This window comes from Phocoena phocoena, chromosome 11, assembly GCF_963924675.1.
Source record: "Phocoena phocoena chromosome 11, mPhoPho1.1, whole genome shotgun sequence".
NCBI lineage: Eukaryota > Metazoa > Chordata > Mammalia > Artiodactyla > Phocoenidae > Phocoena > Phocoena phocoena.
The window spans coordinates 36,147,097-36,161,792 of NC_089229.1; the positions used below are offsets into that span (position 1 = coordinate 36,147,097).

Sequence of the window (14,696 nt, forward strand, 5' to 3'; positions counted from 1 at the left end):
CAGGGGCCACCCTGTAGGTAATATTTAATTCTTTTTAGGTAGGAAAGCAAGAGATGAGGATTGATGTCAAGGGAGATAGGAAATGAATGAGAAATTCAGATGGTCCTAGAAGCTCAGGTCTTGGGGAAAAAAAAAAGTTGAACTCAGAATTAACTATTGTTTGGAAGAAGTATAATTTTAATAAAAAACTAAGGATAAAATCTACAGGTCTGCAGATGTCATGCTTCAGGCTGCTGAGGCTCAAGCGGCCTCATATGCAATGTAGATGAATATAAGGGGGAATGACCAAAATGTCACGGGTTTGTAAACATGTTCATGGATGGGCTGATAAACCTATTTACGAGGCTGCAAAAATGAAAACGTTCACATCTTAGAACGGACGTGGCTTCCTTTATATATATGCCTCTGTGTGTGTGTGTGTATATCTGTGTGTATGAATATATGTATACACAACCAGAGGCTACAGGAAAAAATAGGCAACTTTTTTTTGTGAAGTGTTGATCCAACCCCTTGGGAGGAAAGATATTTGCTTTTGAAGACGTATGCGGTCAGTACCACTTTTTTCAAAGGTAAACAGGGGCTTAGACAAGGATGCTGTTTTAACAGGGAAAGATACTCAAAATTTCTTCTATTAAACAATGATCGAACTAGGAAAATATAAAACATAAATTACAAACAGAGTTTAGCTCACATTAAAATGTGTTCATGCTTGATTACATGACAGGAGAGTCAACATGATGTAGCAGAAAGGATCACAAGCTGGAAATCGTGATGCCAAGTCATTTCGTGTATCAATGGGCTCATGTAACAAATTAAAGGACTGCAAAGTGGGAGAAAAATACCAACTAAGTGGTGTGGAATCCCATGCCTCTAATAAAAATTAAAAAGAAAATAAGATTAAGGTGCCTACATAATTGTCCTTTCTGAAACAAAAACTATTTCCACCAGTCTTAAGCATGGTAGCCCACCACTGAAGCAACTATAGATAGTTGTTATAATTTCCCCTAAAGAGAATACACTGAGGTCTTCTTGAGACCAAAGAAACGCCCTGCTGGTCTTTGTATCACCACTGTTTATTACAGAACATGACACAACCTTCAGGTTCAGAAAATGTATATTGAATTCAGGTTTTTATAAAGGATTGCTTTTTTAGAGTCCTGCAAGAAAGCCAAGCTATATTTAAGGACATACGGCTTCTCCATCTGCATCCCTCTAATAACATGGGATAGCAGAGTCCTGGGGGATTTTGAGGCCTGAGCCTGCTGAGCTATTTATTTATTTATTTATTTTTGCTGGGCTATTTAAATTGCACTAAATGTTAACTACAGACCAAATACAGAAACCAAACAAAATAACAATGAAGTTTAAGTTAGTTTCAAAGCAGCAGTATCCTATTTACCCCTAAGTAAAAAGCTAACATTTCTTTTCATAGCATCATGATATGTAGATATAAAGCAGGTAGAATTATTCCACATGACCTTCAATGCCTGAGAATTTGAGTATTTTGATTTTATTATTTCTGAGACTATTATTATTCTGAGAATATTATTTCTGAGCATAATGTTACTTGCGGCAAAAGAAAATATCTGTAAAAATGACTTTTAGTAACTAACATAAAAAAACAGAATAAAACTCTGGAATACTTTGGAGATACTTGGATTCCTAAGGTCACTCAGTGGCAACAAATAGTGTAATTACAAGATCGATTCTATAAAGATACCTCAATTAAAAAAAAAAGATTGATTCTGTGTATCAAAATGCATAAAAAAGAACTATCAGATTCATTATGTTTCAGAGCAAAAATAATACAATGATAACATCCAGAATGCTAAATCATAAAGTTTAGATGAGGTAATTTCATATAAAATATTTAGCTGAGCACTATATTAAATTAAATTTTCTTCTTTATGTTACCCAATATTTCAGTAGCATGATATATGCCTTCCTTTTTCACGGAATAAATTTGCGACTTCAGTGGTATATATCCGTAATAATCATTCAGTGAGAGTCACAGGAAAATTTTTTGTTCCCTGCTCCCTCCAATCTAAACATGACTGTGCAGTGATTATAATAAAACAAAGTGAACCTAAATGTTAGTCAACGTGCAAAATGGGAAGAGCTTTGCTTCAAAGAGGAGCAAATGGAAAAATAATCTCAGCTCTAAATAGTAATGATTATGACAAAAGGCCCAAGGAAACACACAGCGCTGTGCTCCAGATAGACTACACTGACACCATTTTAGCCTGGGGTATGGAACTTTTCCATGGAACTTCAAGTACTTTCACAACTGGAGTTTTATGTAGCCCAATTAACTTTGGCTAGACACAGAAATCTGGCTCAGTATTTCCATACAGTAGCCAAAATAAAGGTTTGCTGTATCAAGAATTACTGTCAGAGTCTCCCATATCCTTCCTTCTCTTTTACTAACCTAAATCTGGAAAATATGCTAACAGCCAAGTTGCTTTTATTACAATTTAAGTCAATATTAATTTTACTGGCTCACAAAAACTGTAAAATATTTGGCTGAAATAAATTGAACAAAGACAAAAGGAAGGAGGACCAAAAAAAAAAAAAAAATCAAAGTAAGGATGTACACACAACTAGAGAACACACACGGGTTTAGAAACAACTATAAAACCATCTGAAACACCATAATAATGGAAATGTTATTCCTCCTTTTCTCTCTTAATGCATGCCCGATTTTAAATTCATGGCATTAGCCTTAGGTAACAAAGTTCAAACAAGGAATAAATCAATTTTAAAGACAGCTTGTGTTTAGTATTTTAATTGGATATGACATTGGTATGAAAGTTCCATATATTCTAAAGAGATGTCACCCAGGCCCAACTATATGTAACCATGGAGGTTAACAGTGACCCTAAAGCAGAACTAACTATTCTCTAGGGTACCCTGGAACATTTGCGTTTCAGCTGTAATGTAGGACCCCAAAGTGCCAATAGACAAAAGTTAATGTTAAAAGTTTTGCCAATAGCGAAAACTCTTAGTTAATGACCTATAACGCCTAATAATAAAAATGCGTTTACCCATTCAAACTAAACTAGCATTTAGAGGTGATGTCCAAAAATAAGTTATAAAAAATGGGGATGGGACTTCCCTGGTGGCACAGTGGTTAAGAATCTGCCTGCCAATACAGGGGACACAGGGTCAATCCCTGGCCTGGGAAGATCCCACATGCTGCGGAGCAACTAAGCCCGTGCACCACAACTACCGAGCCTGCACACCACAACTACTGAAGCCCACGTGCCTAGAGCCCGTGCTCTGCAACAAGAAAAGCCACCGCAATGAGAAGCCCATGCACGGCAGTGAGAAGCCCACGCACTGCAATGAAGAGTAGCCCCAGCTCGCCACAACTAGAGAAAGCCTGCGTGCAGCAACAAAGACCCAACGCAGCCAAAAAATAAAAAATAAATTTAGTTAAAAAAAAAATGGGGAGGCAGGAGCACTAACTTCCTTTTAGAATCTCTGATCAAGTATAAAAGGGGGGAAAAGCTCCACACAAAATTATTTAATATAGAATGAAAATTAATGATGCTAATTCAGAAATCCTTGAGGACGTATCCAATTCTACTATTTAGTAGCTTATTTCTTGGGGACATTCCTTACATCTTTGAAGTTCAGTTTCCTCATTTATAAAAAGAGGACAGTACTCGTTGTAAAGCTTCATGAAATAACATATATCAATCACAGGCACTCAAAAGATGTACAATCCTCTGTGACCACCTCCCCTTCCAGGGTCTTAGAAGATTACACTGTATCCACTCTACAATCATGCCACTCTCATTCATTTATTCAGTATATATCATTGGGAATTAGAGTGATGCCTAGCATGGATTAACAAATCTCAATACATGTGTTGACAAAATGAAGGGACTAATGAGGACATGAGAATCAGGCTAGGGAAACAGAAATATTCAAAAGTCAGGCACCCTGTATACCTTTCACTTATACAGTACTATATGTCAATTATATCTAAATAAAACTGGTGGGGAAAAGTGACCTATGCCCAGCCCTTATGTAACTTAACAAGGGAAATGCAAAAGGAGGGTACAGGGATAGTTATCAAGATACTGAAAGCCATATACTAAAGATATAAAAAGAAAAGTTAAGACTTAGTCCCTGTCCCATGTCCAGGGTCAAAAGACATAGATTTATGTCTGCCATTCAATCTAAAATCTGCTATTATAGAGATACTGAAACCAGTGCCGTGGAAGTACAGAGAAAGGAAAAAAATAATTGCTTGAAAGACTCAGGCAAGACTTCACAGAGGAAATAAAATTTGAACAGGTAGAGAGAGGAAAGGGACATTTTTGCCAAAGAAATAAAAAAGGATTTGATCTATGGAATTTGTCAGAGCATTCTGGGAAATTCCAAATCTTTTTGAAGTTTTCTAAATACTATAAATACTACAAATTCTTAAAGAAAATTTCGTACAAAAATGCTTTGAGTGAATCATTCCACTGGCTATAATAAAAGCACCAATAATCAATTTTTTGTCTAATTTGTCTCAGAAAAATATAATTCTTTATATGAAGTCCTACTCTATAGTCTAAGTCTAATTTTGTTGCATGTCAGTTTTACATATTTTGCCTTTGGTCAGTTTTGATGGAACAGTAAAAACACAATTCCATTTCTATTCTTCTTACCTTGAGAGTAACAGCCAATTCCATTTTATAATATTTTATATTTAAAGCGTTCAGAAGTCAAATGTGTGGCATTTTCTACCTTGCCAATTCCATGTTAAGTCAATGGCATGTTATCAGGCCAAGAAACCCAAAATTAGACAAAAGCAATCCACTGGGATCAGAAATTTGCCAAATCTCATAATTCAAAAAGAGACTGTTAAGGATGGTTGTGGAGTTTTTGGCACTTTGAGTTTAAGCCATTCCATAATAGGATTTGTATTTCATCTAATCAGCAAGTCGGAAACTATGAAAGTTCTCTTGATTGGGGGGGGGAGGGATTAAAATTTGATTGTAATACATGTCTTTCCTTCCCTTCCTTCCATATGTTTCAGTAAATTAAAACTGTTAAATCTTGTTTTTAAAAATACCTTCTGAAAAATAAAGCAGCCTGGAAAACCATATTTTTGGTACAGGAAACTTAAATAATTCAGGCGTGTAAAGAAGAAGGAAAAAAATTTTCAAAGACACGTAGTTTCTATATCCAAACTAGTGTCACAATCTAGGTATATTCAGCATTAAGTACATTTAAGCATTTGGTTTTTTTTTTTCTAAATGATTTTTTTGGCAGGGAGGTAAATCAGGCATTTGAAATTTTTAGATTCTTTGAAGGTGGCCATTTCTCAATCTAATTAAAAATGTTTCCATTTGAATTCTATAAGGTCATCTCAAATACAGTAGTTGAGGCCCAAGTTATATATGAATTCCATTTTTATATGGAGCTGTGTGAATTATCAGCCTATTAGAATAGGAAATGGAACAGGTTTTCATAAGATAAAATAATTTTTTTCTAACTGATTAAACTAGACATATTATGATCCTATAGATGGCCAAAACGGCAACTTATACCCTCCAATTCTAAGTAATGTTCTTTCCCTTACTCTGTTCTTTCTTTTTTGGGGCCCCCATATTAATTTATTTCATAATTTCTTCTTTCATATATTTTTTCTTCATCTTTATGTTTAGGTATGAAAACATTTACTCACCTTTATTTTCTTATACTTCAAATGAAAATTGTTTTGCCATCATTTTTTTTTAACTTCTAAAAGCTCTTTCTTGTTTTTTCATTATTTATTTTTTATGGCATCCTGCACTTCACAAAATGCTATATTACCATCTCTAAGGATTTTTTTTTCTTTTGTTTCCTTCAGTTTCCTTTTGCTAATCATTTGTTTCAGTTCCAATCTTTTATATTTGAGGCTTTCCTAATATGACTGATGGTCCTTGGTTGCCCATTGTTATTTAAAAGTAATAAAAGCTGAATGAACTCCTTAGGCATAAGTATGCTTTCTAGACTGGAGTCACTTTTGTTTGTCTGGTTTGGGAGCTACTCATTTTCAGGGACCTCCAAAGGTAGGTATATGGAAATCTTTTCCCTACAGTGATTCAGTTTCTCCAGATAAAAATGCAACCATTTCTTGGGAGAGGAGGTGTGTGTTTATGCGTTGCTGAGGGGTAATGAACTCTGTGTAGCTTGTGTTCTGTGGGTGGCAGGGGAGCGGTACTGACAATCTGAGTACTCCACTGGAAAACATTCAGTCAATCCTCTTTTCAGTCCCCTCTGCATTCCACCTTTGACTGGGCAAGCTGTTCCTGAGTCATGGAGCTCTCTCACCCAACTGCTCCACCACTGTGAGCATCTCTTCCCCACTTGGAGGTGAGTGCCTGCTGGCTAGCACTGTGCACATGGGGAGAAACTTGACTGCCACATATGTAAGTTAGAACTGATTACCCTATTTTATACTCCTTAACTCACTCTCTTCTATGCCAGCTGCCGCCACATCTTGAGTCTCTCCAGCTTTCTTCTCATTGTTATCCCGTTCCAAACTCCCTTTAGATGATGGTTTACTCTGTTCTGACGAATCAGTTGTAATACCTCTTTCTACTTTCTGACTTCCAAAAATCAGCTTAAATTTCATCTCCCCTCCCATTCTGATTGTTCCTGTGAGGTTATTCCTTCTCAATAGTTTTATTGAGTAAAAGTTTATTCTGATTTACCCGCATAATCACCACTTCTTTGTTCACCAGTCTTTTTGCTCCCCACTTAGTAACTCCTTCTAGATTTAACTGTGTTCTTTCAGAGGACACCTTCAGTAACGTCTTCAGCTAGAGATTTTAGTGGACTGACTTTAATTTCTTGGCCTAGGAATTCCCTGATCATTCAAGCAAAGTAAATTCGAAAACCCAAAGCCTGGTAAAGGGAGGATGATAGTGACAAATTCTCTGCAAAGATTTCAGATTCCATGATGAGACAGACAAACTTTCACGCTGCCCTCTTGTATCAGTATGTGAACTTTTTCTACATTATCCTTTCACTGAGGATATGAACTTTCCTGCTTTATTTAGGCATCTAATTCCTGGCTTTCTGTTGGTCCAAGGTTTTGTCTCTTATTCCAACAAGAAGGAAAACAAACAGTAAGCTCCTTCCCATGGGTTGTTGCAACTGGTAAACTATCCCAAATCAGCTGTAGGAACAGCCTACTGTTTACTGTTCCGGTGTTTAGTTATTGCTTCCTTTCCATCCCTGGGAAATTCTCTTTCTACACCTTGAGCTCAGCCACGCATTAAGAGCATATCTGTTGTAGTTCATTAGGCATATCTAGATATTTTTTAGTGGGATGTTTTCTGGTTACTTAGTCTGCCTATATAATCTCTTTAGTAACATTTTAGTGGTATCTTAGAATGGATACATAATACTTTTAAGTGTTTAGCTTATCATCTTCTGTGGGAAATAAAAATGTTATTATTTTAAAATAATTATAAGACATGCTTCTAGGAATTCACTTAGCAATCACTTTCCTGACCATTTGCTCTACGTTTTGCTAGTGTTCATTTATTTTTAGTAATATTGGAGAGAGATTAAGGGATATAACTAAAATAACACAGATAAGAAATTCATATTAGGATTGAGGCTAGTTGTACCATTTATTAGCTGGGTGAAAAGTTACTTAAATATTTTGAACAATCCCTGATTGTATAAAATAAAAACATTAACATTGCTTTGAGGCACATAAAATTACAGTTTTTGTAAGTCACAAAGGTAGAATATCAACAATTTCTTATGCTTCGAATAATACCGCTTTCACAGAAACGTGGCCAAGAGAGCTTGTCACATAGTGGGTGGCCAAATGATGGCTCCACTTCTCTTACAGAATGATTTCCAATTAGTAGGAATTCTAGGTGACAGTGATGGACACACACGCAGTTATCTTATATAATGCTGGCTTTTTGGAAAGAATCAGACTTAATTCCACATTATAGCCAATCTGGGGTTAACACTGGCTTGGAGAACATAGTCGTTATACAAATATTGTTATTTTGACAAGTTCATTATATAATCACACATTTGGAGTTCTCCATTTATACATTTCAATTAAGTTACATCAAGGATACATATCATATTTTATCTGTGGCAAACCCCATAGCCAAAGGAATGCATTTTTCTATATTTTTCTGTACAGAGTTCTAACTTAGTATTATCATCATTAAATCCTAACAATCTGGGTTAACTGGCCAGGAACCAGTACCTCAAACCCTACCTGCCTCAGTCTGCACAGGCAGAACCAGTTTCTAAAGGGTGAGAAAGGGAGTTACTCACTGTTAGAGCAAGCAGTTTCCCATAGGTGAGATGAGCAGGGATGTGGTCGGTCTTGGATCTCAGTGATTCCATATACCAATGCTCTGCTTCAGGGAGCTTGCTTAGTCGCATGTATGCTTCACCTGGCAAGAGAATCATGAAAATCAGTATGAGGATACAGCTTTCCAAGAACATTTGCAACAGATCACATCATCCTGTTTATATTCCACACAGTTTCAGATTCTGTGGCAAGTACTCTCATCCGTTACCTCATTTGATTCCCCAAAAGTCACCATCATGTCTATTTCACAGATGAGAAAACTTGTGTTTGGAGAAATTAAGTGAAATGCCTACAAGTCAAAAATGTAGTACATGATAAAGGTTTGACGTTTTTTTTGATTTTTTTTTTTTTTAACTTAGAAACATCTAACTCCCAAGAATATGTGCTTTGTCATCATTTCTTTTTTTATTTTTAAGGTTGGGTCTTTCTTATGTACAATCATTTGTTCTTTTTTATTCACATTCATTCATTCCTTCAGACACTCAAGTATTTACAGAATAACTACTAATTGGAGAGTATTATGCAGGACCTAGACAACAGAAGTTCAAGGTCCTACCCTCTAAGGTTGACAAACTTGTTGAGAAAAGTAAGATTAAATGAAGGAGTTGAAAATATTTGGGTTTAAGCATTGGTGCTAGATTTTAGTTTTTTTCAGAAATTATTTGCATTTTGTATTTTAATGAGTAAATAAAATTTACCAGTTTCCTTTGGAAAATCCAGCGAATATATGACAGTTATTTAGCACGCCCATCACCATGTGCAAAGTTAGTGTAAGGCCTTTCAGCCATCAGCTGTTACTTTCAAATTACACAAACTTTGCCCACCAAACAGCATTTCACTAACAGCCAAGCAAGAGAAAAAAATTGGAAATAAAGCCAAAAGTGTATCAGTTGCCCGCTTATTATCATCCCCCTCTCCCTTCTATGCTCATAGTATGGAAGAATATTCACCTGATGGTAAAAGTATATTTTAAGATGATTTGTGTATTTAAGTTAAATATTATAGTTATAATAAACACTGCAAATGTTGAAGCTACTTAATTTCTGAGACCAGGCAACAGACTTGTGACCTGCATTATTTTTCAAGCAGACTTTTAGAGCTTAACTAATCATAATTATGATGGCTTTTTCCATCTAGAGGAATAATCAGAGGCTTTTCCTAAATGTGTTACCCACACTGGTTGTACCACTTTGCTTCAAAGGAAGAGCTAGCTTCCTTTTATTTTAATCAAATTCTTTTTGCATTAGCACAGCACTGTCAATAGAAATATGTCTGATGAATTGAATTGATTTGCATCTCCTGACCTTTTGAGTGCCCTTTGCTTGACCGGTTAGTAAAAATATTGGTGACAAATTATATGTAACATGCATAAAAATGTAGGTACCACTCACACACATCTATGTGCTTCTAGTTCTGAGAAAAGTCACTAAACTATATTATCATAAAAATGATAGTTCAAAAAAATATTTTTTTTCCTAAAGCTTAAAATGTGTTCGCATTTAAGAAGAATTTGGTTAGATTTAATCAAATGCTCAGGGTGAGATGCAAGAAATCCTGAAGCAAAGACCAAAAACTAGAATAAAATATACAAAATATTCATAGTTGTTAGAGTGGTAGGATTAGGCATGGATTTAAAAATTTTTTTACATGTTTCTGCGATAATTATATTTTTTAATTATAATATCTCCTAATAAGTGAAACAATGTCATAAATTTTCTTTTTGGCATGTTGAACTAATAAATATTTCCAAACAAAACAAATAGTAATTTTCCTTAGGGAGAGTGAACCACTTCTTCATACTAAAACGATACTAGATATGATTTATATAACAGAAAAGATGCACAATCCTGAATATTAAAAATTGTAAAACAATTAATGATAAACCAAATCCAACTATTTATCTCTAAAAGGGATTCTAAAGCCAGAAGAAAACACATACTAATTTCAGAGTTAGAGCTGAAAGATGGGTCTGCATTATAGGTTCTGTTTGGAATTGACCTGAAATTCTACTTTGGGTCTTCAAGTGCTCACAGATCACTTTTTAGAAGTTCTACAATCATTGCATTTAATATGGCCTCTACTTTTCATTTATTAAAAATTCAACTAACTTGTAGAATAGTAACAGGTAAGCTACCTGTACAGAAAGAGAGTGCAGGAGAACCCCAATTCCAGAGTGCTTTCGAGATTCATATCTTTATATTTAAGTGTCTGATTTTTTAAAAATCATTTCAGAAAGTAAACTATTTTTTTCCAAGTCAGAAATCTATCATGATTAAAACCCATTTTGAAATGAAATATTATTAATTTGCTAACTACTTAGGTTGAACTATTTTGTTCAGTAAGAACTCATAAGCAACTTATTAAGTTGTAAAGCTTGTGAGGTGGGGAAATACCAAAGGACCACAAATAAGAAATATAATGCCATAATGCATCTTGGCAAGTATATGAAAAATGTAAATAACTAGCTTACTTAGGTACTATTCATTACAACTCAGAAAAACTTCATGTAACCATTCAGTGCATCTCAGTAATAACATTGACAATAACATTCATTGAATGTTTATTACAAAATAGGGTAGCAAGCTATAGGGAGCAAATGTCTGACTTACATGCAGCCACTCCTCTCACTCTATACCTTTGGGCACACAGAATGTTTTCTCACTTAGCCCCACAAGGGGCCTTAATGCATCACCCTCATTCAGGCAGTACTAACTAACTTTTCAAATTAGGTTTATGAGATGAAACATATTTTCAATCTCTACATTAGTTGCTTATGTATCTCATTTTTTAAATTACGGAACATCCTTAATTACCTGGATTTTACAGATAAGAAAATTGAAAAGCACAGTGGCTAAATCAAACACTTTGTGACTAAATGCAGAACGTGGTAAAACTGCAATTCAAACCCAGGACGACCTGACCTCAGTGCATTGTTAACCTGTTGGTAGTGAACAATCACAAACTTTCCAAGTCTCCAGCTCAGGTGAAAATTATACTCTGCCTCACTCACGGAAAATTGTTTTCTAGCTTATGATACGCTGGCCATCAAGTTCATTTCACTTTGCCTTGGGCTTCTCTATTGAATTAAAGGAATAAGGAAGAGCAATAATAATCCATGGTTGACCTTTAAAAACGTTTCTGCCTCATACTTTATTCAATTATTAAGATGGAAATACGTAGCATATAAGATGTACTTTAGTCCTAAGGTTAACCTTAACACAAAACAGCCCATAAAAGTGGTAATAAAATCAAGATGCAAAACCTAAAATGCAACAAAATGATCATGGATGAATTTAAATGTGTTTAAAAGGCAACTCAATAAAGATTCAGGCAACAAACAATACAAGCCCAAGTACTTGCTATTTACCTGGCACTGCCAAGGTAGGAGGCTCATGTTTCTCATTTCTAATTCATACAAGGGGTTAGACCACTCATTTGTGAATGTGGAGGAAGGTACAGGAATAATAAGTCACTTGAACAGTTAACAATCCTATCTTAAAAGGTGTGAATGCCTCGAAAGCCCATACTTTTTGCCAATGCATCAAGCTACCTACTATATAAAGTTTATTACTTATTGAATACCTACTAAAGTATTATATATATATATATTTTGGAGTATAGTTGCTTAACAGTGTTGTGTTAGTTTCTGCTGTACAATGAAGTGAATCGGCTATATGTATACATATATCCCCTCTCTCGGGCCTCCATCCCACACCCCCCCCCCCATTATCTTTATACTTTTTACATTATTCCTACACTCTAATTAGTATTGGTCTCATCTTACAAACGAAGTGACTATGGGTTATTGAGCTTAACCAACTTGCTCAGTGTTCAAAAACAAGCAAATGACAGGTTCAGGATTCAGATTGAATTCTCTCTTTTTCTTTCTACTATTCCACTCTGTCCAAATACTATAAAAAAATAATTAGAGAAGGGATAAAATAACTGCAAAAAGTGACATCAGTGGATTCAGTTAGGAGAGAATGGTATACATGTAATCCTTCAAGCTTGATTAAAATATTAAAATCATAAACATTCCATTAAGGAAATGGCCACAGGAAAAGAAAGTTCAGTAAATTCAATAAGAAAGGGAATGAAGATACTTGATCGGGAATGGGGTAGAAGGAGGAGGGTTAAGTCATCTTCTCTGGTACTATAATTCTTCTTAACTTACAATAATAGAAAAAAAATGTTTATACTACCCAGGAGGAAAGAAGCAATGATGACTATTTTTCTTTCTCATCCTACATACACACACACAAAAATGACATAATAGAGGTACTTTCGTAAGAATTCAAAGATCTGCAGGGTGATGATGTAGTGATCAGGTTCATCACCCAGATTTATTTCCAATTCACTCACAGACAAAAGGGATTTCGATGTCTCCAGGCTGGCTTCAGGCAGATATAAACCAGTTTCAGATGTAGAACAAATAATGTCACTCTTCCTCCCTAAAAAGCCGTGAATCTAAATAATCCAGGCAAAGACTAACTCCTTAAAGGAAAGAAAGCTGGATTAATGATGATGTAAGAGTCCAGATCTCACTAATTTTCATGTTTCAAGTTACTGGACAGCTCCAGCTACCAGATAAAGAATAGAGCATGTAGGGGTACATACTACCCCTATCTGCTAGTGTTACCTTTTGTTTCTCCTGTCCTTGCTCAAGAGAATATAGTTCTATGTTAAGATTCAGTTTAGATTCCCTATTTTTTTTCAGCTTCATTTAGATATATAAGTGGCATACAGCACTGTAAAAGTTTAAGGTGTACAGCATTATGACTTGACATATATATTGTGAAATGATTACCACAGTAAGGTTAGTTAATACCCATCATGTCAGATGGATACAAAATAATGCTTTTTTCCCTGTTATGAGAACTTTGAGGATGTACTCCCTAATCAAATACATCATATAGCAGTGTAAACTACAGTCATCATGTTGTACATTACATCCCTAGTATGTCTTTGTCTTATAACTGGAAGTTTGTATCTTTTGACCACCTTATGCAATTCCTCCACCCTCCAAATTCCCTATTTTTTTAAATTTTTTTATTTTTTTTGCGGTACGCGGGCCTCTCACTGTTGTGGCCTCTCCCGTTGCGGAGCACAGGCTCTGGACGCACAGGCTCAGCGGCCATGGCTCACGGGCCCAGCCGCTCCGCAGCATGTGGGATCTTCCCGGACTGGGGCACGAACCTGTGTCCCCTGCATCGGCAGGCGTACTCTCAACCACTGCGCCACCAGGGAAGCCCTAATTTTAATTTGATATTGGAGTATAGTTGATTAACAATGTTGTGTTAGTTTCAGGTGTACAGCAAAGTGATTCAGTTATACATATATCTATTCTTTTTTGAATTCTTTTCCCATTTAGGTTATTACAGAATATTGTGCAGAGTTCCCTGTGCTATACAGTAGGTCCTTGTTGGTTATCTATTTTAAATAAAGCAATGTGTACATGTCAATCCCAAACTCCCAATCTATCCCTCCTCCCCAACTTAAAATTTTTTTGACCACGTGTACCAAAAGTAATCACCCCTTTCTCAATTCTTACAGTAATTGTTAAATCTCTTTTTAAAAATGCTTAAATAGGGACTTCCCTGGTGGTCCAGTGGTTAAGACTCCACGCTCCCAATGCAGGGGGCAGAGGTTCGATCCCTGGTCAGGGAACTAAGATCCCGCATGCCACATGTCTCAGGCAAAAAAAAAAAAAAAAAAAAATTCTTAAATGCATATCTTGCATATCAATTTAGGTTAGCCAACATGGATAACGCATATGATGGTAAACCTAAAGGCTAATGAGGTATCATTCATTCCTGCCTTCATGGTACTTACAATCTTCTGAGAGAAATATATTTATCAGTATTTTCCAAAGTTTGATTTTTAGGTACACGTGAAACAAAAAATTTTTTTTAATTTAGTACTCATAAATTACATTTAATCTGTGTTTAAAAATGTGATTTCATAGATATGTTTTAGAATGAAGAAAATTATCAAGTAAATAATAAAACAGATGGTAAGTGGTTATGAGCAAAATCACAGTGAACAATGGAACATGAGTGCAAAAGGTGTGAACAACACTGAATTGCATGTGCCTAGCTATAAGTTGAGAAGTTCTAAAAGTTTCAGAAGAATGGTTGTAAAATACAGTGACACCAGCACACTGGGGAGAAATGCTAACTTTGTAAAAGGGCTCACGTAGGTTATAGCGTTTTTCTGGCCTGTAAAGAATAGGAGCATTCAGAAAATAGCCCTACATGATTTCTAGCAGGCTTTCTGCTGCTGATATGGTGAAAGCATCTGATTGTCAATATTGCAAGTGTTTTAGGATACTTTGTCTGAAGGTCAGGCATTCTATGGT

At 35.5% G+C, this 14,696-nt stretch overlaps 1 protein-coding gene across 1 annotated transcript in view; it reads right to left on the minus strand.

Annotated features, from left to right (window-relative positions):
- Positions 1-14,696, minus strand: part of TMTC2 (transmembrane O-mannosyltransferase targeting cadherins 2) — a 394,308-nt gene that overhangs the window by 106,583 nt on the left and 273,029 nt on the right. Inside the window, exon 8 of the mRNA XM_065887822.1 lies at positions 8,299-8,420. Within this exon, the coding sequence (XP_065743894.1) occupies positions 8,299-8,420 (122 nt within the window). The remainder of the gene's footprint in view (positions 1-8,298; positions 8,421-14,696) is intronic.